We start from the raw sequence: 24,218 nt of genomic DNA, 5'->3' as shown, positions 1-24,218 counted from the left end.
GAATTTATGTTATCTATTAGAGCAAATCCACCAGTCGGCCTTATTCGTTATTAAAGATTTTGGCTTGACATCAGCCTAAACTATTTATCTAGATATCAAAGTTCCGAATGATCACTATTTTGCCCTTGTCGTTTCAAGTTCAATTGACCTGTTCTCTTACATAGTATTATATAATTATGTGAAAAAAATGTCTTCGGTGGATTCTTGGAATCAACTGGACGGACAAAATTACCAACTCATTCATTAGATAGAAGACTAAACAGCCACTCGTCATTGGTAAAATCATACCGAGGTGGTAGTGACATTTGGGTCACATGGTAATAATGGATAGCAATTGCCAATCCCATACTGTTTGATATTGGACTCCTCCCGCAGCAGAGGCGCCATTTGGGGGGGTTAGGGGTGGGCAAATGCCCACCCCAGATTTTCCAGGGGGGCCCAATCTTCCACCATAAAGGCCCTTTTCCGGCCATAATTATCCATTATGTCCAACATAATCCATTCTGTTCAAATGATTTGAACTAACTGCACGCCTATTAGCCAAAAGAGCGTAATTACCTGACGACCCTTGGGGTAATTACGCTATTTGCTATTAATCATTGTAAACTTTGAAAGTAGGTTAGATTCATAATAAAAGTCTCAAGTTCTGTCAAATACCCCATGCCCACCCCAAGATTTAGCCCAAATGGCGCCTCTGTCCCGCAGTCCAATGTCGGCCGGCACGGACGACAGAAAGCTACACTTGGGAGATGTCTTGAAAAAGATGTAACTCTCTCAAGAACATTCCTTGATGATTTTTGGCCAAAGACACAAGAAGGATCATCCTAAAGAGGCGTCGTTGCCACCTAATGCAATGATCGGAGTGGTAAGTCATAAGTCTAAGTAAATCTCACGTAGTTTTAAACGAGATGGCTAATTACATAAACAGTGCCGTTTTATGCAAATCACTACATACTGATTTGATTAACTCAATTTCAAAACGTTTGAGAATATTAATGAAGTGATCGCTATTCACGGTGAATACCGTCGAAGCAAATACTAAATAATGAACCGCGAATTCTCCGGAAATTCAAAGTGATAAACCTCAAAAAATCCAGCTAAACTTTTAGAAATCCTTTGAAAATCCCCAATCCCCTAAATGAAAAAGTTTAACACTAGAAGACCTGAAAATCCCTATTTTAGGACGCAAAAGCTTAAAGTGGAAGGATTAAAGCAAGTAGATAGTATAGTTAAATAGAGTAATCACATTTGTTTTAAAATGGGAGATAGCAAATCAAAAAGCATTTTTCCCAGCTGTTCTTGCCCAAAAAGTGTAAGGATATCGTATGTTTCCTGTGCAATATGCACTTGCCATCAATAATTATTTTTTCATATGCACTAAGGTGATAACAAGGACAAATATCTACTCATTGTTATGCAAAGCTTCCACTTTTTACGTTTTCCATGTTTTCATGTTTTCTTCAAATTTCCGAGAGAAAAATAAATTGTAAAAATTCTACCATTTCTTAACTTTCGATACTATTTCTTTAAAATTTGCATTCAGACATTCTATTAATATTACAGTCTACTTGCCAAGAGATCCAAAAGGCGTGGCATTTTGTATTGTTAGGTTATCGCCTGCGCTAAGAATTTTAAATAAATTGCTCTCACATTGACAATTCACCTATTAAGCTGACGCTTCCGTAATTTCCACAATGGAAGGTGTTGAACTTTTGAAAGATCTTGTATGCATTATTTGATTGTCTAAATAGGACCCGGGGTAACATTTTCTATAATATATTTTGGGAAGACTCTGGAGAAAGAAAAGAAATTCTTGAATGTAAAACGAATTTTATAGAAACATTGAGAACAGTTTTTAACAAAAAATCAGAGTAATGCTCTCAAACATATTGTCTTTAGTTCTTATGGTTTCGATGGATCTAGTGTGTTTTAAGTCTAATGTTGCTCTGGGAAAGCAAACAAATTTTACAGTATTTTCTTTTTCAGTCATAATTTTCAATTATATATGGTGAAGAGACAGGCCAAATCGAGACAGCTGACGCTAAAAATACAGAAAAAGTATCAAAGGGTATTTTTCTCCAAATATTTTTTGATTCAGTATTTAGAGGGGAACTACATATTTAAGACTAGTTAACTAAATGCTAGCCTCCAACATAATATGACCTGACATGACACTAGTTTATATGCAACAGTGTGCAGATTTTTGCCGTTTCAAACTGGAATCATTCACAGTTAAGAATCAACTATTATCAGTTGGGTAGTTATGAGTGAAAAAAAAAAAAAATGATGTAAACCAGCAAAATCGGAAAACTTTTCTATATAGTAAATGGCTACTTTTCTATATAGTAAATGGCTAAATGTAGGCATTGAAATGGAGGGGGAGGGGGCCATGCAGTTAAAAGAGAACAACTCTGAGAATTAAATAAATAAAAAGTTCTGTAGAATTTATTTTTTTGTAGTATTTCCTTCAGAGGGTGACATTAACTCTACTCTGGTCTTTTTTCTTTATTAAGATAAATACGCTTGGACCTGTAAAGCCAACTGATACAGTTTGAGATAAATGTTGTAGTTGCAAAAAAAAACTTTTCTTTTTCGCTGCCTTTTCTTAGAGATTACACCTCCGAATTACGATAGGACGAGGCTATTTTGTGTGAAGTAAGAGCTGTTATAAGACTGAAGCTAACAATATATCTTAGTTTTCAAGCAATGAACTAACACAAATTGGCTCGGAACAAAACGTTAATCTACGAAATCTATTCCGTAATATCCTAACGTATGTGTTGTGAATACAGAAGTAGTACTGCTTTATGGTTTTATTTTGAATATAGTACAGCTTGGGTGGTAAAAAAGAATCACTTACTACATAATCACAATTTTTTTCTTTCTTCAGCCCAGAGTTTACATCTCTGAATTACAATAGGCAAAAGTTATTTTATCTCAATGAGCAGATATTTCAAACAGAGCGGGGTAACAAACTACAACTAAAGAACGACATGTGTCAATGGTAGCCGAAACCTTAGAAAATGCAATTTTGATAATAATCATTGTACCAAAAGAATCACTTCTTGGAATCCTTCCTGGATTTGGAATCTATTGTCCGAAGGACGTCGGTTCGAATCCTAGTGTATCCAAGTATTTGGTTTGGGATAGGGGTCAGAGGCGTGACTCGGTAAACTCAGCCAGAGTCCATCCAGCTATAAATGGGTACCTGAAGAAATCTGGGAAGGTAAACGGAAAGGGTGTGAAAAAGCACAGGATGGCAGGCCCCCATCCCCCATTGCAGTTCCTGACTGAAAGGCCTTGAGACGGAGATCAGCACCGCCAGTTTTAAACTTTAAAGGTCTAGTGCCGTATCCTTTACCTTACCTTAAATCACTTCTTTACGGTAATGCCATATGTATTGAATTCATTAAATTGAAGTTATAAATTAAAGGCTACTGGCCAAAGAAAATTTACACAGTTTCAGAGACGAGGGGGGTGAGGAAACTCTAAAAGGGGTTCCAATAGCTGCATAATTGCAAGTTATTTTCACTTGAAAGTTACACTTCAGAATTACACCAGGAAGAACTAACTTTATAAAAAAGACGTGTTGTTTCAAACAGTGTGGGGTAACAAATTATAGCTAAGGAACGACATGTGCCAACGGTGACCGAAACTCTAAAAAATAGAATACATAATCTTAAAGAGCTAGATAACAATGAATATATCAAAGGAGTCACTTTTTTTATAGTGATCCCAAAGGTATAAAATTCATTAGATTCAAATTATTCGTGAAAAGCTACGAGCCTAAAAAACTTGCGTGATTTGAGAAAAGTGGAGAAATACCCCCTAAAAAGGGTTTCAAATTCCTATATGCAAAAACAGGGAATTTGCCCTTTTCCCCAGTGGTTAAGTCATTTTCTCAATAATTTCCAGTTCACTCCCTAGTCTTTCAAAGAAACAGATATATGATGAATTTTATTTTAAAGGAAACAACATATTAATAAAAAGACTGACAACAGCACTGCTTAGACGATAATAAAGATTACATGAAAAAAAAAGAAAAAAAAAGACATACACACATCTCACTAAATAATGAAAACTTTCTATCTACTTTTTATCATCAACACTTCAATCCTTAGAGCATAAATTGACTTATTTAAGCAAACAAATTAAACAATCGAATATACAAAAAATCTGAATAAATAGTGAAAAAGACAAATCGAGATAACTCTTAAACCTTAAATTCTGAAAAAAAAACTCTTATTTCTAGAAAAGTTTCTGCTGTTTGCCATAGCCAGCAAGACCATTACTGATTGAAGCTAAAGCCACACAATGAAGGATATGAGAAGCACAATCCTTATTTCTTATCTAAGGATATCTCAGTCACAATTCTATTACTGTGAAAATTTGCGTCATATGCAAAACAAATAAAACCATATTTTCTTTTTCAATAGTCCAACATTTTGAGGCCACGTTAACACTACAATACAATCAATTTTGTATTATGATTATCAGTTCATCCACTTGCGACAATTAGGTGCTCCACACAAACATGGGATTTTGTCTTTATTATCTTCCAAGTCAAATTTGTAGTCATAAGCCAACTGTAAAAATAAAAATAAAATAACGTTCGTGAGGAAGAGAAATTCACACAAAGAAATGAAGCGAGGATCAATGTAATGGTTAAAAGCTGATCTGCAATCAAAAAAGATAAAGCTAAGGTAAAAATACGGCGCTTCTCTCCGTTTCATGGCCCTTCAGCCAGAAAGTGCAATGGGGGGTTGGGGACAGGCCATCCTGTGCTTTAGCACTCGCGTCCTCAAAAATAGCTAAAAAGATACCACGCAGGAATCTTAAAAAAACAAATCGCGAATATCCCATTCAAATTCAATACAAATACAATGAACAAGTCTTGAGCGATTTTCTAATTTGACAGAAGTGACAGGATGACACGAGAGAAAGAAAAAAGGAGAGAGAGAGAGATAGAGAGAGAGAGAGAGAGAGAGAGAGAGAGAGAGAGAGAGAGAGAGAGAGAGAGAGAGAGAGAGAGAGAGAGAGAGAGAGAGAGAGAGGGAGAGAACATTTTAAAAGGTGGATACTAATTTCAAATGCTAGACTTTTTCGAAAGTGAATCATAATAAATATTTTTCATTGATTAGTGAAATAAAAATAATAAGAGGCTGTAAGGAATCGGTAAACCATATTCATTCGTACGACATTATAAGATGTTATCTAAAACTGATTGGACATGTGAATCAATTCTCTTTCCTCCAGTAAATAAAAAAAAAAAAAAAAAAAAAAAAAAAAAAAAAAAAAAAAAAAAAAAAAAAAAAAAAAAAAAAAAAAAAAAAAAAAAAAAAAAAAAAAAGTTAAAAATCATGTCTCTCCAGACAAATCAGTCTGAGCTGCCGACAGAAACCAGAGTTGCAGACGAAAAAACACGCATTAAAAGTATAAGTGAATGGTGGCTTAGCAATGCGGGTTATTAAACATTAATTGAAGCTTGCAGAAACCACATCGCTAGAAAAATTTTGCGAATAAAAAAAAAAAACAAAAAAAACAAAAAACAACGTACTGATATACGATTGATAACCCACGAGAAAGTCAAATAGCCAATTTCTAAATATTCATACATACTAAATGTATGTTATAAATTCAATTTATAAAATTGAATATTAATATTATTATATTTTTATGTCTGAGAATAATTATGGGAATAATCTTGGGGGATTATGAGAACAATCTTGATTATAAAAGAGAGATAAGTTCTATCACCAATGTTTTTATAAACATTAATCATATTTTATAAATATCAAATATTTATGCACATAAATATTTTAAATGCAAGGAACATGTCTTCGACTAGTTGAAGAATTAGAAAAGATGGTAGCGCAGAAGAGCAGTTTTCCTATCCGTTTCACGAATGCGGGGAAAGATGCATAGCATTAGTAGATAATACTTTTTCAGGCACAAATTACTGTTCATACAGTCTTTTAAACCTATTTTTGTCAAAATTAAATGTGGTAATAGTTACCAGTTATTACAAGACAAATTGTTTAAAATCTGGGGCATGGATACGAAATACAAAATGAAATTCATTGTTTTGAAGGAAACTCTAACTGATACATGAGAAAAATATTCGACAAACTCATCTCTTAAATGAACAATACACATGAAAGTATTCGCGAAGTGAAGATTATATACATATATTTGCTGGCTTTTCATACTGAAGTTTTGTCAAAGATATTTGATTATTAAAGCAAGTCCAATTTCTAACAGCGATTTCTATTAAGCTTCAAACTTTTGGTTTGATTTTTTTAAGATTTTGAATTGTTGTAATCCCCTGTCAAAATAGAGAATCATCATTTGTAATAATTGCAAATTTTCATTTTTGGGGCCTTTCTACGGACGTTATATAACTGGATACGTTCAAACCTGTGAGCTAATCACGTAAAGAGTTGATTTTTATCAAACAAAAAAACAAAATAATTTTAAATTTTCAGGTATTCTTCTTGTTTGTATTAAGACATTAAAATTATTGCACAGGCACCGCAAATATTTTTTTCAGTTCACATAATAGCTGTAGCAATTCTGAGCTGAACTTTACAAAATGTTTAAACTTTTTTTATGTCTTAAAAAGACATTGCTTATGCTTATAAGAAAAGAAATTTGGTAATGGTGTTACTAATTTTGACACTTTTTCGCATTTTATTAACTTCAGTCAATTTAGCAATCACCTTTACTTTAGCTGCCTGTATTGGTTTTGTCGCAAATGATGTCCAGGTTGTCGGTTTTCACATTCTATCACGTTTGATAGTTCAGGTGTTGGTTCCAAAGAATCATTTATAGCAACTGCTATTTTCGTTTCTATGCCTTCCAACAGACATTATATTTTAAAAATAACTGATGCGTTGGAAACTGAACAATCTTACTTATACTATACATGACACCATATAAGAAAATACTTATATGATGTCATAAGAAATGCTTATATGAAGTACTAACATAGTACAGAACGTCATAGGCAAATACCAAAATTAAGGCTCTTAACGAATTATCTCAGACTTCAGACCTATGTAGATCGTTTTTATGCGAGAATATTCCAAGACACCAATTTTCCCAAAAAACATGGAGCCGTTTTTCTAGAAAAAAAATATATAAATACATATATATATATATATATATATATATATATATATATATATATATATATATATATATAATAAATAAAAAAAACCTACCTCTTCCCCTTTCGAAATTCGCCTATTGGCAAAAATAATTATTTTCATCTCTCTGTCCACCTCAACTAGTTCGGTAGTACAATTAGGGTTGCAAGAATGGTTGATAAACCTGGCTAAACCTCCAGTCACACTGGCATCAACAACACGATCATCATCAATGCGGAACATATAAATCCCACGGTTATGTTCTTCATAGCGTTTCTCACGAAGTTCAGCCACAGGGTTCCTTATTATTTCTCCTATGTACTCGATGATCATTGTGTGTTTCTCGATGTCCCGCAAAGCACATAAGCCGAGACCTTGAATCTTTGAACTGAAAAGGAATAGCAATTGTACAATTACCAAAAAAGAAAATTAAAAGAATAACATTTTTTGTGTCCAAATAGGGATATACCCGTTCACCCTTAGATAGGAATGCACTCCTCAAATCTAGACTTTGAATTCTCGATTTATTTTGACTAAAAAAAAGAATAGCAATTGTACAATTACCGAAAAAAGAAAAAAAAAGAACAGGACGTTTTGTGTCAAAATAGGGATGTATTCCCTGAATTTTAAATAGGAGTACGTCCCTTAAATTTAGACCTTAAGTCTTTGAACTGAAAAAGGATAGCAATTGTACAATTATCGAAAATAGAAAGACAAATAAACAACGCGTTTTGTTTCCAAATAAGGCTGTATCCCTTCAATCTTAAATAGGAGCGAACTCCTTGAATCTAGACCATGCGTCTTTGAGCTGAAAAAGAATAGCAATTGTCCATTCAGCAAAAAAAAAGAAATGGAAAAAACAACAGGTTTTATATTCCAAAGAAATACATTTTGAATCTCAAACAGGGATATACCAACTGAACGATTAATTATGAAAATTTTTTTCCCCTGTTCGCAGAAATGGTAAGCTTTCACAATAAAATCTTTTTTTCCCCTTAACATGCATACACAAAAGAATTCTCATTTTTATAACTCAACAGTTAATAACCAAAAGCTGGTTTTATTTTTGAATGCGCAATAGTAAATTTTTTATTAAACAGTATAATATATACTTTTGTGAAATATATATTAGACAACTTAATATATTTCAAATTACACAGCCAAGTTAATCAACAATCAATGTCAAAATTACAAAAATTTCCGAGGACATTTAAAAAATATTTTCCAAGAGTCGTGAGATATTTGAAAAAATAACTTGCTTGTTTTTCTTTATAGAAAGAGAGAGAGAAAGCAAAAAAAAAAACGAATAGAAAGAGAAAAAAGCGTTGTTTATCTTCCTCGTTTAGATCTTGTCACAAACTGATGAAGTTACCTGCCTATTAAATGTCAGGTTAGATAATTCTTAAGGTTTGGGGGAGGGGGAGCAATACCGCTAGCTAAGGATAGATTAGTTAAAGTAGCATTTTAGAGAAATGAAACGTGATAATAGGACCGAATTTGGCCTAGACGCAGAAAAGAACTAGGCTCTGTGGTTAAGGATTTAAAGATAGAACTCCAAGAGCAAGAGATACAGTTTTCCGCAGACGGGTAGGACCAGTTATGACAGTTACTGGAGATGGCAGACCTTGAAGCGTTGAACTGAAGAAAAACAACAATATCCCATTGCCGAAAAAGGAAAAGAGCTTGATGTTGCAATAGAATAGATTCCACAAATCTTTGGACTAAAAAAGAATGGCAATGATCCAAACATCGAAAAAAAAAGCAAAGAAAAGAAAATTTATCCCAAAATAGATACATACCCGTTAAATCTTTAATTGCCTCTTGAATCTAAACATTGAATCTTTGAACTGAGAAAGAAAAATCGTGAAATTACAAAGAAAAGAAAAGAAAAATATGTTTATGTAAAATTTGGGATATGCACCTTAAACACTGTGACACAAACTCATGAAAACGTCGGAAGAAAAGGAGTAAAATGTATAGTTCAAAATCTATCGACGGGCAATTTCTTTTTTTTTCTGTATTTTTTTTTTTTTATCGACGTAAATACAACAAAAAAAAGTGTTTTACAATGAAAGAACAAAAAAAGTGCTCGAAAACAAGGGGGAGGGGCAAGACCCGCTTCCATTGGCACCACCTCTTCAATAAAGATCTTGAATCTTTGAACTATAATTAGCAACTGTCAAATTAAGGAAAAAAGAAAAACAGAACATGTTTTATGATTAAATTGCGATATTCCACTAAGTCAATGCAACCATAATATAAAAAGGAAAAAGAATACCAGATAAATTTTCCAAGGATTATGGGAGTGACGATTTAAAAAGCTTAATTGGAAGGTCCAATAATCCAAAACTGCACGCCATCATATATTTTCGATAATTTTATTCAGGAGAGTCCTTGGCCAAAAGCAAGTGGAAATATTCTAAAATGATCACCGGACTGAAGATGTCTCAATGTCCTCATCGACCTGATTCCCTTACAAAATCACACTTGAGTAAAAAAGAATAATAAAATAAAATAAAAAAATAGCCGTGCTAGATGAAAACACCTGTTCACCGGACTGAAGAAATGTCCTCATCGACCTGATTCCCATATAAAATCACACTTGAGAAAAAAAAAAGAAAAAAAAAGAACAGAAAAATACCGTGCTAGAAAACACCTGATCACCGGACTGAAGAGATGATTCCTTTACAAAATCACACTTGAGTAAAAAGGACTAAAGAAAGGAAATAAAAAATTACCGTGCTAGAAAAACCAGCGATCGACCTTCACTCTTCATTTTCTTATACTGAGAGCTCTTTGAATGAAGAAACTGCTTGGAATAAGGGGACTCGGATGCTGGCAGAGAAGTGAGGGCAAACTGAGATCGAACGGACCCTGCTCGTTGCACAACACGTTTAAAGTGGGTCCGATGTCTAGGCTCAGATCTTGCACATCCAGATGGATTTATAGCTAGTGGCATTTCTAAAATTGGGTTTCTTCCATATTTAAAATTATAGTCACTTAAAGATTCAACACCAGGAAGAGATTCTAGGACACGTACAATTGCTGGCTCGGTTAATCCGAACAATTCTTCACCAGATAAATATTTAGGAAAAAATCTGACGCCACCCCCTGCAAATCGAGTCGCTTCCGTGTAGGTAAGAATACGTTGCCACGCTCCTGTTGGTGTCCAGTCTGAAAAATGGAGGTCATCAAGCATTTTCTCTGGCTCAGAAACTGTGATGGAAAAATATGGCCTCCCCTCCTTGTCTTCAATAGTGCAGTAATACCGGGATTTTTTACTTGAAGCACGGAAACTCCAGTAAATCGATAAGGCCCTGTAACCAACAGGATAAATGTGATGTGGTGTATGAAATGCGGCCAGTTGATGTGGAAGAAGCTGCCCAAGGGAAAGAACTACAATGCTTCCTATTCGGAAAAGGTGACTGGGCTCAACGTGCTGCATAACAGAAGCAACTTGTCGGTTTTCATCCCGTTGTATGACAACACGACGGAAAATAGAGATGGATGAGAGTTGATCATCTTTTTCTCCTGAAACATAAAGATATTAAAGTGAGGTTTCAAGAACAGAGCCAAAGTGAGCACCCGAGTTTCTATTTTCTAGTTTCTCATTGGCTATTGCACATGAAATTCCACAACTCTTTTCTTTGGAATGTAAAACTATTTCTCCCGAAACTATTTCATTTCTTTTCTCCTGAATTACAATAAAAATACGAAGTGAGTATAAAACATCTTATATCCAATATACTGTTATTTCAAGGTTTATATACACTGTGAAATATATTATTTGCAACAAACCTACAGCTGTAAGTTGTACCGAAAAAACAAGATACCAAACCTTTGGATTTTTTAGTTTTTAACCTGCATATTAATCAAGCCAGAATTATAAAAAAAAGGTAAAGGATACGGCATTAGACTTCACAGTCCGTACCGGCGGTGCTGATTTTCTGATGTTGAGGTGAAGACGGCCCTTGGAGAAGGGGCCGATATATCCACTGAATTGAATTCCACTGTCTTGGGAAAAAAAAAAAATCCCTGTTGTTTCTACTTTGTGTTTGTTTGAGTGAGTATAACCCTTATTATATCCAATTTAATGCTATTTCAAGGTTTATATTCCCTGTAAAATGTATGATTTGCGACAAATCTATAGCGGTAGCTTGTACCGAAAAGACAAGCTACCAAACCTTTGGACTTTTTAGTTTTAAGCTTGCCTATTAATCGAGCCAAAATTATAAAGATACAATAGAAATACAAAGTGAGTATAACGAAAATAGCGATGAAGACCACAATGCCTTTCCATATCAAACAAACACAAAGTAGAAACAATAAGAAAACTTTTTTCCTTGATTGAACTTCGTTGAAGTAAGGGCTGTTTAAAAAAATTTCTAAAAAACACTATTAGTTTTAATTCTCATATTTTAATGTAAGTTTATATATATATATATATATAATATATATATATATATATATAATATATATATATATAAATATATATATATATATATATATATATAATATATATATATATATATATATATATATATATATATATATATCTATATATATAAAAATAAGTTGTCTGTCTGTCTGTGGATGGATCAGGTGACGTCACCTGAAAAAACTGGATCAGGTGACGTCAAAACTGAAAAAACTAAAAAAAGGCAAAAACTACAAAAAAAACTAAAAACTAATAAAAAAAATAAAAAAGCTAAAAAACTAAAAAAACTAAAAAAAGGCAAAAACTACAAAAAAAACTAAAAACTAATAAAAAAGCTAAAAAACTAAAAAAACTAAAAAAGGCAAAAACTACAAAAAAAACTAAAAGCTAATAAAAAAAATAAAAAAGCTAAAAAACTAAAAAAACTAAAAAAAACTAAAAAAAAACTAAAAAAAAAAGGAAAAAACTGAAAAATAAGCTAAAATAAAGGTAAAAACCAATAAAAAACTAAAAAAAAACTGAAAAAACTAAAAAAAAGGCAAAAACTACAAAAAAAAACTAAAAACTAATAAAAAAGTAAAAAAGCTAAAAAACTAAAAAAACTAAAAAAACTAAAAAAAGGTAAAAAACTAAAAAAAATAAAAAATTAAAAAAAAACTAAAAAAAAGGAAAAAACTGAAAAATAAGCTAAAATAAAGGTAAAAACCAATAAAAAACTAAAAAGAATAACGACCGGGACACTCAAAGATAAATTACAGACCGGACACCGGGACACAAATGACGACCGGGACACAGGGAATGTAAATGACGACTGGGACGCTCAAAGAGAAATTACAGACTGGGACACAAATGACGACCGGGATACTGGGAATATAAATGACAACCGGGACACAGGGACACAACTACAAGGGGGATGCCGGGGGCACAGGGGGATATATAAATGACGACGGGGACTCAGGGAATGTTCGATTAGCAATCACCATCAGGGAAGCTCAAGGGCAATCATTAGAATAATCAGGTATAGATCTGAATACGGATTGTTTTTCCCATGGACAATTATATGTTGCATGTTCAAAAGTCGGTAAACCTGACAATCTATTTATATGTACAGACAATGGGACATCGAAGAATTTTGTATATTCGCAAGTTTTACGTAGTTAAAAACACACACACATATATATATATATATATATATATATATATATATATATATATATATATATATATATATATATATATATATATATATATATATATATATAATATATATATATATATATATATATATATATATATTTATATTATATATATATAATATATATATATATATATATATATATATTATATATATTATATATATATATATATATATATATATATATATATATATATGTATAACTTTCTATATTCACAGGTGGGACACAGGGATACAACAACAATGGCGCGTAACGACTTACGCACGCGGGGGGGGGGGGGGGGCACGAAGCGCCACCCCAACAGCTAGTTTGTAATATAATTCGTTTTCAGTGAAGCACGAGTGACGTAGTAGGCTTTAGACTTTTTTAGGGAAGGGGGCAGAATCCGTACTCTTGTTTGTAGTGAAGCTATATTTGCCTTGAACAGTCTTGAATAGAACTAATAAAATTAAACTGAATATTTGATATACAATAATATTAATTGCTGAAAGCCCATCAGTTCAAAATTTAATTTTACTACAATTTTTTTATGATTCGTTTTCAGTAAAGCACCAGTGACGCAGTAGGTTTTACAGTGAGAGAAGGAGGCAAAACCAAAACTCTTGTTTTGCAGTGATTTTTGTTCATTTCAAGCTTGATTTGCATATTAAATTTTTCACTCGTTTTAAGATCTATTTATTTATTTATATTAGCACCTATTGTATGTTTATTTGCTATGATTGTTTATTTAATTTGTGTTCGTTTTGAGTTTCATTTATTCTCTAATAGTAATTTCCTGTAATTTATTCATTTATATTAGTACTTGTTGTATGTTTTTTTGCTATGATTGTTTTTTTTTTATTAATTTCTGTTCGTTTTGGTTTTTCATTTATTCTTTAATAGTACTTTCTTGTCGTTTCTAGTTTGAAATTAAACAGGTATTTGTATATACTGATCTTAAGTTTAATATGGCCTTTACTTTTCTGTGAAACACTTCTTTTTCTGAAAGCTTTTTTAAATAAATTTTTGCTCTTTTTTGATTACAAAAAGTTTCAAGCTTTATAAAATGCCATATTTCAAAATCATTTTTTTTTAAACATCAAACTTTCATCAAAGTATAACAACAAGTACCAAAGTACAAAAGTATCAAAGTAATAATAAGCAAGTTCCTTAACTCAGAGCCGTTTCACGGAGCGGGGGGTTCTAGCCCAAAAATATTTTATTTGGCCTTTGAAATATTTTGAACAAAATGGCTATCTCAAAATTTATATCGGATGGGTTTGGGAAAAAAGGTTAGGGGGGTGGGGGGCTAGTTGCCCTTAGATCTCTTTTGACTCTTAAAAATTAAACTAGAACTTTCAGTTTCCAATCAAATAAGCCCTCTCTGAACTTTATACGAGCTATAGGAACGATATATGTCCCAGGGCATAAATTAAAACACCTGCCCCAGGGCTCTTGGGGGTTGTGTTAACCGGGAATTTTAATTCACAGGTTAATAGATGGCATTGAGAAAAGCAGTGTAAAGTAACGCAAAATGTTTTTCAGCGATTTTTCAAGCAATTTCTTTTCTGTATAAAACCGTACATTAAGTTTTAAGCATACAACTTATGAAAAATCACACAGGAAAGTAAAATAAATAATTTGATCCTGGCAATACCAAAGAAAAACAAGAAAAACAGGAAAGAAAAACATAATACAATTATAAAACCGTAATAGCCTCATTGACGATAAAACCGAGGCAGTAATATAAACAGGAGAAAGAAAAACCCCATAGGAAAGCTACTTTCAAAAAAACCTTCAAATACCACAAAAGTTTTCTAAATTTAGCAGAGAAGCACAAATACTCTTGAGGTAGCGCTCTGGAGCAGGTCTGTTAATTAGAAAATCAGGACCCTGTTAATCAGGACGGTTAATTAGAAAAAATGAGGTATTTTTAACTTATGAACTGGTTTTCGGATCTTAATGAAGTTTGATATTTGGAAGGACCGCGTGTCTCAGAGCTCTTATTTTAAATCCTGATCAGATCCAGTGACACTGGGGAGAGTTGGAAGGATAAATCAGAAATCTTGGAAAATGCTTCGAGTGGAGAGATTGGGATGAAACTTGATGGGAAGAATAAGTACAAGTTCTAGATACATTATTGACATAACTGGATCAGATCCAATCGCTTTTGGGGAGTTGGGGAGATTTTTAGTGCTTTGGCACGTTTGAGAATAAGCACAAGCTCTAGATGCATGATTGACATATCCAAACTGGATCTGCTCTCTTTGGCGGAGTTGAGTGGTTCCAGTGCTTTGGCAATCTTGGTGCTTCTGGACGTGCTAGGACGACGAAAATTGATAGGCGTTTCAGACCTGCTCCAACCTGCTCTTTCCCCATTGAACTTTACTTGACAGAACTCTACTGACAGGCCTGGGGTTTGATTTCAGCTGCAACAAACATGGGCGACAGGCTATCGCCCTTACAAAAAGATCCGGCAACTGAAATATCAAAATTTTCGACCGAGTTTGGCTGAACAGCCTTTAACTTGTCACCGGGGCAAAGCAGTGCATCTCTAGCTGAAAGACTGATAGGACTAAGACCCCCTCCTTTCGTTATAAAAGAAAATCAACATTATCCAAACTGGTCTTTGAGGCAAATAAGTACCTAGGCTGTCAAGCCATAAAAACTCTAGAATAGCAGCTTAGCTTTTAAAATGCTCATTAGATTTCTAAGATGGCTTAAAGGTATCAATTCTGGGGAGGGGAGTAACACCAATGTTGAAGCCAACCTCACAATTTGCTGAGGAGTACGAGATTCCACAGGAAAACCAAACATCTCTAAACAAGACACCACCTGAAACTAGTCAAATCTTACAGGGTACAGCTAAAATCTTCAAGGAGTTATTTGAAAAATAATATTATTCAATCTTAAAGAGCGACTTGGCTTACCTTTGGATGCGTGTTCATTGCAGTAAACCAATTTATTTTTGTAAAAAATCGCCTTTTCCTTAACAGCACATCCAATATGATAGACATTTGTGCATCGAACTTTGTGACATTTGACAACAGCGCCACCTTGCTGGCAGACCGTACATATGGTATTCAAAGAATTTTTCAAAGCCGTATCAACATTCGATAAAAATCCACCAGGGGTTTCAAAAGTATCTTCAGCCCAAAGAGCGCAGTTCAGATGAACCCAACGATCGACATCATAGTTTAGAAGCCGCCCAGGGCCATCTGGCGCTGAGTCGCCATTTGTCTGGCAAAAAAGGCACTTGCGGTTGTCCCGGACAGTTGGCGACGGTACAACACATGTACCCTGACGGTAAAGCATTTCCATAAGCTCATTATCAGTGGATTTCTTGCACTTCTTTGAATCTAAAATAAATTAAAAAAATTAAATAAGGTCATACCCCCTGTTACTGACGGTTACTATCTCACTAACACCATATTATTTCAGTTTTTACCATCTATCATTAAAGTTTTTTTTCCGTTTTTCTATAGGCAAAGTTTGTTACCGTCAATATCTAAGTTCATCATCAGTTGATTTCTTACATTTTCTTTAGTCTAAAATAATAAGAGCTAAGAGCTCATATGGCACTTGTGACGAGGCAAGAAGAGCTAAGAGACAAGACATCATATGGTATGAGCTCTAACAAAATTCTATGAATCAATAGATTGATTTAAAAAAGAAAATAAGAGGCTTAATGCCGGTCAGGATTTAAAATAAGAGCTCTGAGTCACGATGTCCTTCTAAATATAAAAATTCATTAAGATCCGATCACCCACTCGTAAGTTATAAATACCTATTTTTTCTAATTTTTCCCACCTTTAGCCCCCCAGATGGTCGAATCTGGGAAAACGACTTTATCAAGTCAAATTGTACAGCTCCCAAACACGCCTACCAATTTTCATCGTCCTAGCACGTCCAGAAGCACCAAACTCGCAAAATCACTGAACCCCTCCCCCCAACTCCCCCAGAGAGAGAGCAAATCCAGTACGGTTCTGTCAATCACGTATCAAGGACATTTGCTTATTCTATCCACCAAGCTTCATCCCGATTCCTCCACTCCAAGTGTTTTCTAAGATTTCCCCCTCCAACTCCCCCAATGTCAAAAGATCTGGTCGGGATTTGAAATAAGAGCTCTGAGACATGAATTCCTTCTAAATATCAAATTTCATTAAGATCCGATCACCTATTCGTAAGATAAAAATACCCCAATTTTCACATTTTCCAAGAATTTCGGTTTCCCCCTCCAACTCCCCCCAACATAACAGGATCCTGGTCGGAATTTAAAATTAGAGCTTTAAAGCACAAGATCCTTCCAATTATCAAATTTAATTAAGATCAGGTCACCCTTTCGTAAGTTACAAATACCTCAATTTTCAAAATTACCCCCCCCCCCGCAACTCCACCAAAGAGAGCAGATCCGGTCCGGTTATGTCAGTCACGTATCTTAGACAGGTTTCTATTCTTCCCATCCAGTTTCACCCTGATCTCACCGCTTTAAGTATTTTCTAAGATTTCCGGTCCCCCCAACTGCCCCCTCCCCCAAATTACGCTTGATCCGGTTGAGAATTATGTAAATAACGTATCTAAGACTTCTGTTTATTTTTCTTCCACCAAGTTTCATCCCGATCCCTCCAATCTAAGCGTTTTCCATGATTTTAGGTTCCCCCACCCCAAACTGTCCCCAATGTCACCAGATCCGGTCGGGATTTAAAATAAGAGCTTTAAGACACGATATCCTTCTAAATATCAAATTTCATTGAGATCCGATCACCCGTTCGTAAGTTAAAAATATCTCATTTTTTCTAATTTTTCAGAATTACCCCCCCCCCCCCCAAATACCCCAAAGAGAGCGGATCCGTTCCGGTTATGTCAATCATGTATCTAGGACTTGTGGTTATTTTTCCCACCAAGTTTCATCCCGATCCCTCCACTTTAAGTGTTTTCCAAGTCTTAGGTTTCTCCCTCCCCCCCCCAATGTCACCAGATCCGGTCGGGATTTAAAGTAAGAGCTCTGAGACACAATATCCTTCTAAATATCAAATTTCATTGAGATCCGATCACCCGTTCGTAAGTTAAAAATACCTCGTTTTTTCTAATTTTCCAGAATTAACCACCACCCCCCAACTACCCCAAAGAGAGCGGATCCGTTCCGGTTATGTCAATCATGTATCTAGGACTTGTGCTTATTTTCCCCACCAAGTTTCATCCCGATCCCTCCACTCTAAGTGTTTTCCAAGTTTTAGGTTTCCCCCTCCCAACTCTCTCCCAATGTCACCAGATCCGGTCGGGATTAAAATAAGAGCTCTGAGACACGATATCCTTCTAAATATCAAATTTCATTGAGATCCGATCAGCCGTTCGTAAGTTAAAAATACCTATTTTTTCTAATTTTTCAGAATAAACCCCCCCCCCCACCCCTAACTACCCAAAAGAGATCGGATCCGTTCCGGTTATGTCAATCATATATCTAGGACTTGTGCTTATTTTTCCCACCAAGTTTTATCCCGATCCCTCCACTCTAAGTGTTTTCCAAGATTTTAGGTTTCCCCCTCCCATATCCCCCCTAATGTCACCAGATCCAGTCGGGATTTAAAATCACAGCTTTGAAACATACTATCCTTCCAAACATCAAATTTCATTAAGATCTGATTAACCGTTCGTAAGTTAAAAATACTTAAATTTTTCTATTTTTTCCGAATTCACGGGCCCCCACTACCCCCCCCCCCCAGATGGTCAAATCGGGAAAACGACTATTGCTAATTTAATCTGGTCCGGTCCCTGATACGCCTGCCAAATTTCATTGTCCTAGCTTACCTGGAAGTGCCTAAAGTAGCAAAACCGGGACCGACAGAATTTGCGATTGCTATATGTCACTTGGTTATACCAAGTACCATAAAAACTATAAACTCAAATAAGATCATGCACCAGTTACTGACGGGTACTTGTTTTATTGATATTATTTTAATGCCCTTTTTCATAATTGGTTAAGTTTTTTTTACCATTTGCTGTCAATTTTTTTGAAAACTAAATAAATTCATGCATCTGTTAATGACGGGTACTATTTCATTGATACTATCTATTATCGTTTTTTACAATTATTAAAGTTTTTTTTTACCATTACCATTATCAATAGCCATTTCACCATTTATTTTTGATATTTAATTTTTATTTGCAGGCCCTACTTCACAGATAATACCTATCGTGTTCTTTTTTTTTTTTATTACCACCAGTTAAGATATTTTACCATTAGCCCATAAGCTCAATTGCATTTTCCAAGTCAAAAATTAAAAAAATTAAATCCCGTGATGCATCTGTTACTGGCAAGTACTGTTTTACTCATATTATATATGGTCGTTTTTACCATCAGTCAAGTTTTTTACGCCCACAGGCCCTATTTCACTGATACTGTCTATTGTTGTTTTTTACCTTCAGTTAATTTTTTTTTTAACTAGTCCATTTGCGTTTCTTTTAAGTTTAAAACCACAAAATTTAAACCAAGTCATACACCTGTCACTGCTCGGTATCATTTCATTGATAGAATCTATTTTTTTTTCTACCATAATTTAAGTTTTTTTTAAACTTAGTCCATAAGTCCATTTACAATTTTTGGAGTCTAAAACTACAAACTCTAATCAGATTATGCATCCGTTACCGACGGGTAACGGATGACACTATCCGTTATTTCACTGATACTATTTATTGCTTTTTTTTTAACATTCATTTAAGTTTTTTATCATTAGTCCATAAGTCCATTTGAACCTTTTCAAGTCAAAAATTACAAGACTTAAGTCACGTTATGCCCTGTTACTGGTATGTACTGTTTTACTGATACGATTTATTCTCTTTTTTACCATCAGTTATCGATAAATTATTGTGAATTACCGTTAGTTTCTTCTAATGGATTTTAGAAGTGGCTGGTAGGTCGTCCACAAACAGCTTTTGGGCAATTAAAAAGAAGATACACACTGGGGCTATAAAAATACTGTGCATATCCAGAATTTACAGTGGTTGCAATTTAAAATGGCATATTTCTATTGAACATTAGTAAGCTGTAAGTCAAACTATCTTTAGTTGAAATAAGAACCATGTTTTATGATACTAATACCTGGCAAATAATTTAATAGGCTATTTGACAGATAATCTATATAATAATAAATCATTTTATTATAAAGGTGATATAATAAATAGGCTATTTATTTCCGTAAACTAGATGTTTTTCAGACCAGAAATTGCCAAAATCGAAGGGCATATTCCATACTTCTAAAGTTTTATAGTTAAAAAAGAAACAAGATTTTAAATTTATCGTGGAATTTTTTTTGGGGGGGGGGATTTAAAGATGAGAAATATATATTATAAATTAAAAAATACATGAGAAAAGGTAGAGAGAGAGAAAAAGAGAAAGAGATAGAGAGAGAGAGAGAGAGAGAGAGAGAGAGAGAGAGAGAGAGAGAGAGAGAGAGAGAGAGAGAGAGAGAGAGAGAGAGAGAGACTACTCACTTGCAAAACTTTCAGACCATAGGAGAAACTGCTTCCCTTGTTTACGTTTTGGGGTCATTGTCATCTCAGAGCCATTTTTCTTTAGATTGGGTTCATTGACAGGAGAAGATTCTGGAGGGGCAACTTCCACATTGCCTTCAGTAATTTGAACTGTCCCTAATTCTTTAGGATCAATACCCCCAGTTAATGCGTTAATTATACTTGTAAGTGCTGCATTTGACTTTATAATCTCAGGTGGTATTGGAGGCATTTGAACTTCTTCCTTGATCTGAACTGATGGGATGTTTATCTTGTTTGCCATCGAAAATTGTACATAACAAGATGTTCCACAGAAAAGAAGCTCTTCACTGGCAGGACTACTAGGCCACATTTGTTCCCATTTTAACCCAGGGAAGTCACTAGTCTTCTTACTTACTCCTTGGCCAATAACCACCATATCACAATGGCGGCAGAACTTTGCATTACCACCTTTCAGCAGGCTTTGAACATCTACTGCTTCCTCCTTTCCGTCTCTACTTTTTGTTCGATAGAGTCCTATCTTTTGACTAGGTGGTGTCACTGTCCTTTCAACAATTTCATATTCAGACGGAGTTGGACAACCTAGAAGGGCAGCAAGACGTCCTAAGACATTTTTTATATTCTCAGCAGCCTCTGCGTTAAGCGTAAGAGTAACTGTTACATTACTTGAATCACGCAAGGGCGGAGTTTGAAGCCCAAACCTAGCTTCAAGAGCAGACTTTTCACGGGCAAGTCCATCTTGATTTTCTTTATTCTCTTCTTGAATAATCAAAGGCTCTTGCTTGATAGGAACTGGAGCAAAAAGAGGAATCATTGGAGACAAACATCTTTTAGGCCTCTCATCATATTCCTCAGCTTCATCTCCTTCATCTTCGCTGATCACTTTAAGGCCTGAGAACTGAGAAGGTACATCTTTCAACACACATTCAGGCGAACTAGTACTTACAATCGAGTCTGGTGTATCAGTTTCTCTTTCATTCTTTAAATAATCATGTTTATATCCCTCACTGCCCAGGCGTGGAGCGGCGAACTCCTGATAATAAAAGCCCCTTTGGACTGTTGATCCTTTGCCTTTGTTACTTTCGCTTTCATCTTCTTTCTCAGAGGGGCGTGGAGACAAAGCTCCACTGAACAGTTTAGTTTCATAAAAGGCGACACCTTCTTTTACATTGGTCTCAAAAATTTCCCCTTCTAAGTCTCCTCGAAACCACGGTGGAGTTTTTCTATCATAATAGTTAAATGTCAGTTTGTTTAAATCCTGTGTATCGTAGGGAACAGTGCTCAACGAAAACTGTCCGACTCTGGGTTCGCTTACAGAGAGAGGCGTAAGGCGTTTTACTTGTGTGATTAAACCACCAACAAAGACATCATAATCTTCTTCTATACGAGCCCCCTTCCTAGGTCGCTTTTTCATTGATGGGCCAGACGGAGGCTGAGATGGAGATTCTGCCCCAGCTTCTCTAGTCAGCATTGCTTGTTGCCGTCTTTTCTGCTGGTATTCACGTCGTTTAGCTCGACGTCTTTCAAGGTCTAACGCTTTTTTTTCATCGCTGGTGTCAATGCTTTTTTCGAAGGCTTCAAGGCTATCATCCATCTCTGACTTGATTGAAGATACAATCTCATGAGGTTCTTCTTTGACCTTGAATAGAGGCGTTAATGTTCCTGGCTCTCTTTTTACATCAGACATTTGAATATGAGAAAAAGGGGGCTGAGTGGACATGGTGGCAGGCTTTGCTTCTTGTACTTTTGTTTGCTGCAACTGATTATTCAAATATGGTCGAGTTTGTTCGTTTCTATTCAATCCACGAGCTATTGCATGCTGTGATCCTGACTGCTGTGACTCCGAAGTTGTTGTAATACCTTGAGGAAGTAGTGGAGTCGGTTGACGTGCAGAAACTACTGACTGAACTCTAATCAATTGCCCTTGATGCTGCATTATTGGCCCGTGCAGCACTTGCCTTTGTGGCAGCTGATTCCTAACAACTAGGTGTTGCTGTCCTTGAGCAAGGGCTACCTGTGGGGGTCGTACTTGTCGTATTACATTAAGTTGTGCTCCCGGAGCTACAGGTCTTACAATATTACCTTGAGACACTGATAAGCTTTGGTGTTGCGTCATTGCTGCACGTATGCGTTGAATCATTTGAGACTGAATGGCAGGTGACTGTTGAGAAATCATTCGAACAAGATTTTCCGCTTGTTGTTGGCTTCCCTGAGATTTCTGTAGAAGTTGTTGCAAAAATTGTTGATTCGCAGCTATTTCGGCAGGGGACGGCTGAGGCAGCTGACTTACTGGGACTGCTTGATCTGTAGCACCTTGTGAGTTTTGTAAGTTATTTTGGTTTTGCTGATGATTCATAACTGGTCCTGGTCTTTGCACGGGCATACCTTGGGTTTGAACGAGCTGGGACTGTAGACCTTGAAGAGATCCTGATTGAGAAACCCTGGCAATATTAGGGCCAATAACACTTTGCACTTGTGGAATAGTCCTCTGTGCAATCACCGGCTGCTGATGTTGTTGTTGCAAAGCTGGAGGATCGGATTTTACAGAAGCTGAAGTCAATGGACTAATAATTGGTTTCTTTTCGTCTAAATTCAAGTTTAAAGGGGGAACTCTGTCACTTATCGGTTTAGCAAGAAGCTCAGAAAGCTGAGTGCTACTACTTGTAGGTTCAGGCAATTTACATTCTTCCCCGGAACGTGGTGTCAATTCTGAGATGTTTGTTCTACTCGAATGAGCCTCATTGGTCTCCCTGTGGGCTTGTTGTTGAAGCGCTTGGGCTCTCTGCTGTGCTTCCAAGGCTCGTCTTTGTTGGAGCGCTTGCAAAATTTCAGGCGGGATTGCCATTCTTTGTTGTATTACTTGTGGCTGCAGTACTTGTTGAGTGTCAGTATTTTGGTTATTTTGCTGATATGTTTCGGATTCATTCGCCTGTGTAGATACTAGTTTTGGGGAATCGAAAGGGGTGCCTCCACGAAGACCAGGCTTAAAATAACAATAAAATTCAAGCGGTACAGGAAGAATATTTGGATTTCTACCACCTCCACCGATACGTGGCTGATCTAAGTGGAATTCTTCCATTTGATGTAAAGGTGATTGTTGAGTTATTGGAAGCTCCGAGTTATTTAAAGGAGATTGGGACGGCTGATTTATGGGAGACTGAGGTGGAGCAGTTCGCGGACTATGTTGCATGTACGGCTGGGAGAGCGAAAGCTGTGGGGAGTGTAAAGGAGTGTGAGTAAGCTGCGGTGCCGGTGATCGAGAAACATTTGCTGGAGACTGAGGATAATAGGCAGGTGACTGGGGACGAAGTGCTGGGCTTTGTGGTGGAGCCATTGGAGACTGAGGTGGGAGGTGTAGACTAGGGGATTTAGGAGGTCCTTGAAATGCAGCCCCAGGGGATTTCGGGGATGTGTACCGCTGAAACTGAAGAGGAAGCTGAGGTCTCGATGAAAATCGCTGAACCTGGGCTTGATTATGTGCAGCTAAACGTTGTTGAAGAAGTAAATACTGTTCTTGAGTCAGCCCTGGCTGCTGCTGTCGCTCAACTACTTCAGTAGGAGTTGCACCACCACTAGAACGTAATGATTCTGGTTGCTCAGCCCTATTTATATCACCAGACTGACGGCGCACAGGTTGTAATAAATTCAACTGCTGGCTACTTGGACTTTGTGCAGGGGTGCTCGAAACAATCGGTGACATAGAAGGCCTGGGTGACCGCAACTGATTATTGACGTGCGCTGAAAAAAGAAAAGAATAATGAAACTGAACCACAACGAACAGGAGAAAGCGGCTCAATAGTTTAAACTAGCCTAAAAAAACAAATAGAAGAATTAGAAAATAAGATAGATAGTTTATATCTTGGGTCGTCGTTGGTTATAATTTTAGTAAAGTCTGGTCGGAAACCTTTTCGCCGTTTCGCGAATAGCATTGAATGATTCAACCCAGAA

General features: G+C 35.7%; 1 protein-coding gene across 2 annotated transcripts in view; it reads right to left on the bottom strand.

Moving 5' to 3' along the window:
* Positions 1–3,944: 3,944 nt before the first annotated feature.
* Positions 3,945–24,218, bottom strand: part of LOC136040559 (histone-lysine N-methyltransferase 2C-like) — a 173,949-nt gene continuing 153,675 nt past the window's right edge. The window contains exons 36-40 of one of the 2 annotated variants that reach the window (XM_065724776.1): positions 20,253–24,008; positions 15,692–16,120; positions 9,887–10,679; positions 7,224–7,536; positions 3,945–4,586 (exon numbers count right to left, since the gene is read on the bottom strand). In XM_065724776.1, the coding sequence (XP_065580848.1) occupies positions 4,494–4,586; positions 7,224–7,536; positions 9,887–10,679; positions 15,692–16,120; positions 20,253–24,008 (5,384 nt within the window). In that variant the 3' untranslated portion in view covers positions 3,945–4,493. Of the gene's footprint in view, positions 4,587–7,223; positions 7,537–9,271; positions 9,312–9,886; positions 10,680–15,691; positions 16,121–20,252; positions 24,009–24,218 lie in introns of those variants that run through there. The other variant, XM_065724777.1, reaches the window with a different exon arrangement.

This window comes from Artemia franciscana, chromosome 21, assembly GCF_032884065.1.
Source record: "Artemia franciscana chromosome 21, ASM3288406v1, whole genome shotgun sequence".
Taxonomy (NCBI): Eukaryota; Metazoa; Arthropoda; class Branchiopoda; order Anostraca; family Artemiidae; genus Artemia; species Artemia franciscana.
This window is presented reverse-complemented; position numbering and strand designations above follow the sequence as displayed.